The sequence below is a fragment of the Penaeus monodon genome, chromosome 25, assembly GCF_015228065.2.
Source record: "Penaeus monodon isolate SGIC_2016 chromosome 25, NSTDA_Pmon_1, whole genome shotgun sequence".
In the NCBI taxonomy this organism is placed as follows: domain Eukaryota; kingdom Metazoa; phylum Arthropoda; class Malacostraca; order Decapoda; family Penaeidae; genus Penaeus; species Penaeus monodon.
The window spans coordinates 10,420,280-10,422,062 of record NC_051410.1 but is presented as its reverse complement, the minus strand read 5'-3'; the positions used below and the strand labels follow the sequence as shown (position 1 = coordinate 10,422,062).

Here is a 1,783-nt window from a genome sequence, read left to right as displayed (position 1 = left end):
ACTCGGCTAATGGAATAGAAAATGTTTGTTCATTTTATTTGTTAAATATGTATCCATACCATAAAATTATAGACATGCAATAAGGCAGACAATAAGAGGTCTCTGGGAGTAAAAAGAATATCAAACAAGGGTCAAAATTTGCATTAAAAAAATATGATGCTATCCAAAATCATAAAATTATATCACATTGATTATACATTTTCGTTATATAAATATGAATCTACTATGAGTAATTCATTTTGCAATCTATATAATCTTGCTGATATATCAAGTTTAGAAATATAGCTTCCCTTAAAATGCTAGAAATCGAGTAGATATAAAGCAAGAGAAACACGAAAGAGGCTTGAAAAAAAAAATTATTCTCCGAAGGTTTCGAAGGACTTTCCACGCCGGAGTCGCGCAAAGTCTTCGAACTCGAGGTCATCCTCCTCCGTCGGCGCCGAAGGGTCGGGGTGCATCAGCTTGAAGGGCAGCTCGCAGGATATTTTCCCCCCGATGGCACCGCAGTTGAGTCTCAGGCGGAAGGAGTAGGATAACAGGATTCCCAGGCAGTCGTTGACGCTACTGCTGACGTTGCAGATGGTGGAGGAGCCGAGACTCGCGTCCTTGTCCTTGGCCTGGCCGTCGAGGGCGACGCCGAAGCGATTGGTGTTGGCGATGACGGGCCTGAGGCCGATGGAGCGGGAGAGGGTCGCGCCGGGGATGACGGGGCAGCCGTCGCGGGACTCCAGGGAGGCCACCACGCGCGTGTAGTACATGTTGGTCATGGTGATGTCCACGTGCTGGACGATCTCGGCGGCAATGGCCTTCACGGTCTTCTTCGAGTTGTTGTTGATGGTGACGTGGGCCTCGATCTCGTCTCCGTGGAAGTAGATGTCGCGGCCGAGGCTGATGTCGAGGATGAGGCTGCCCGGGGCGAGGGTGTAGTTCCTTCGGACGAGGAGCTGGGGCTGGCGGTGGTCCGGGTTTATCGGGGCGAACTGCACCTTGCGGACGGAGAAGGCGACGGTGTCCTGGGGCTTGGGGGACTCCTCCTTGTCCCCTGAGACGTAGAAACTCAGTTCGTAGGAAACGCCCAGCATTTTACTCTGTCGGCGGAGAGGCTTGAGGATTACTACAGAATCATAAAAATATATAAAACTGACGTTAATGGCTTTCGTACCTTGACAGTCAGCAAATTGCATTCTATTACAAAGAAATGATGTAACAGCACACATTCCACAATACCTCATACAGTTCAAGTTTCTGTCAACATTACGATCAGGAGTGACCAAACAACAAAAAACTTCCTCTCGAAACTAACTCAAGACAAACATGAACATCATCATAACCACTAAAGACCATTACCACAGACAGATTCCTTACCGATTCATCGCTGCCGGGGTCGAGCGCGACTGAGCAGGGCGCCGGGTCGGGCAGGGCGACGCTGAAGGGAATCGCGTTACCTCCTACTTTCTTGACGATCTTCTCCTGCAGGGCGGTGAGTCCCTTCTCGCTGTCAAGAGGAACGACCTCGGCGTGCACGAGTTCAAACTCCTTGCTGAACTTGAGTCCCATGACCTCGTCCTCCTCCCTGCCGTAGCGGTACGTGAGCACCACCCTCGTGAAGACCTTACGACCCTGCAGGTAGTCGGCGTCCACCGCGACCACGCCATCGACGGGATCGGTGTGCGTCCGGCGGTCCGAGAAGTCGCGCCGGCTCAGGTAGGCTGTGATCTTCTCTGCGGGGGGAAAGTCGGCGTCAGCGTCGAGGTAATGGCAGGGGGTGTAATGGTGACGAGAC

The 1,783-nt window shown here is 51.4% G+C and overlaps 1 protein-coding gene across 1 annotated transcript in view; it reads right to left on the bottom strand.

Moving 5' to 3' along the window:
• Position 1: 1 nt before the first annotated feature.
• LOC119589432 (arrestin homolog) overlaps positions 2–1,783 on the bottom strand; it is a 2,749-nt gene continuing 967 nt past the window's right edge. Inside the window, exons 2-3 of the mRNA XM_037938041.1 lie at positions 1,366–1,721; positions 2–1,088 (exon numbers count right to left, since the gene is read on the bottom strand). Coding sequence (XP_037793969.1) covers positions 357–1,088; positions 1,366–1,721 — 1,088 coding nt within the window. The 3' untranslated portion in view covers positions 2–356. The remainder of the gene's footprint in view (positions 1,089–1,365; positions 1,722–1,783) is intronic.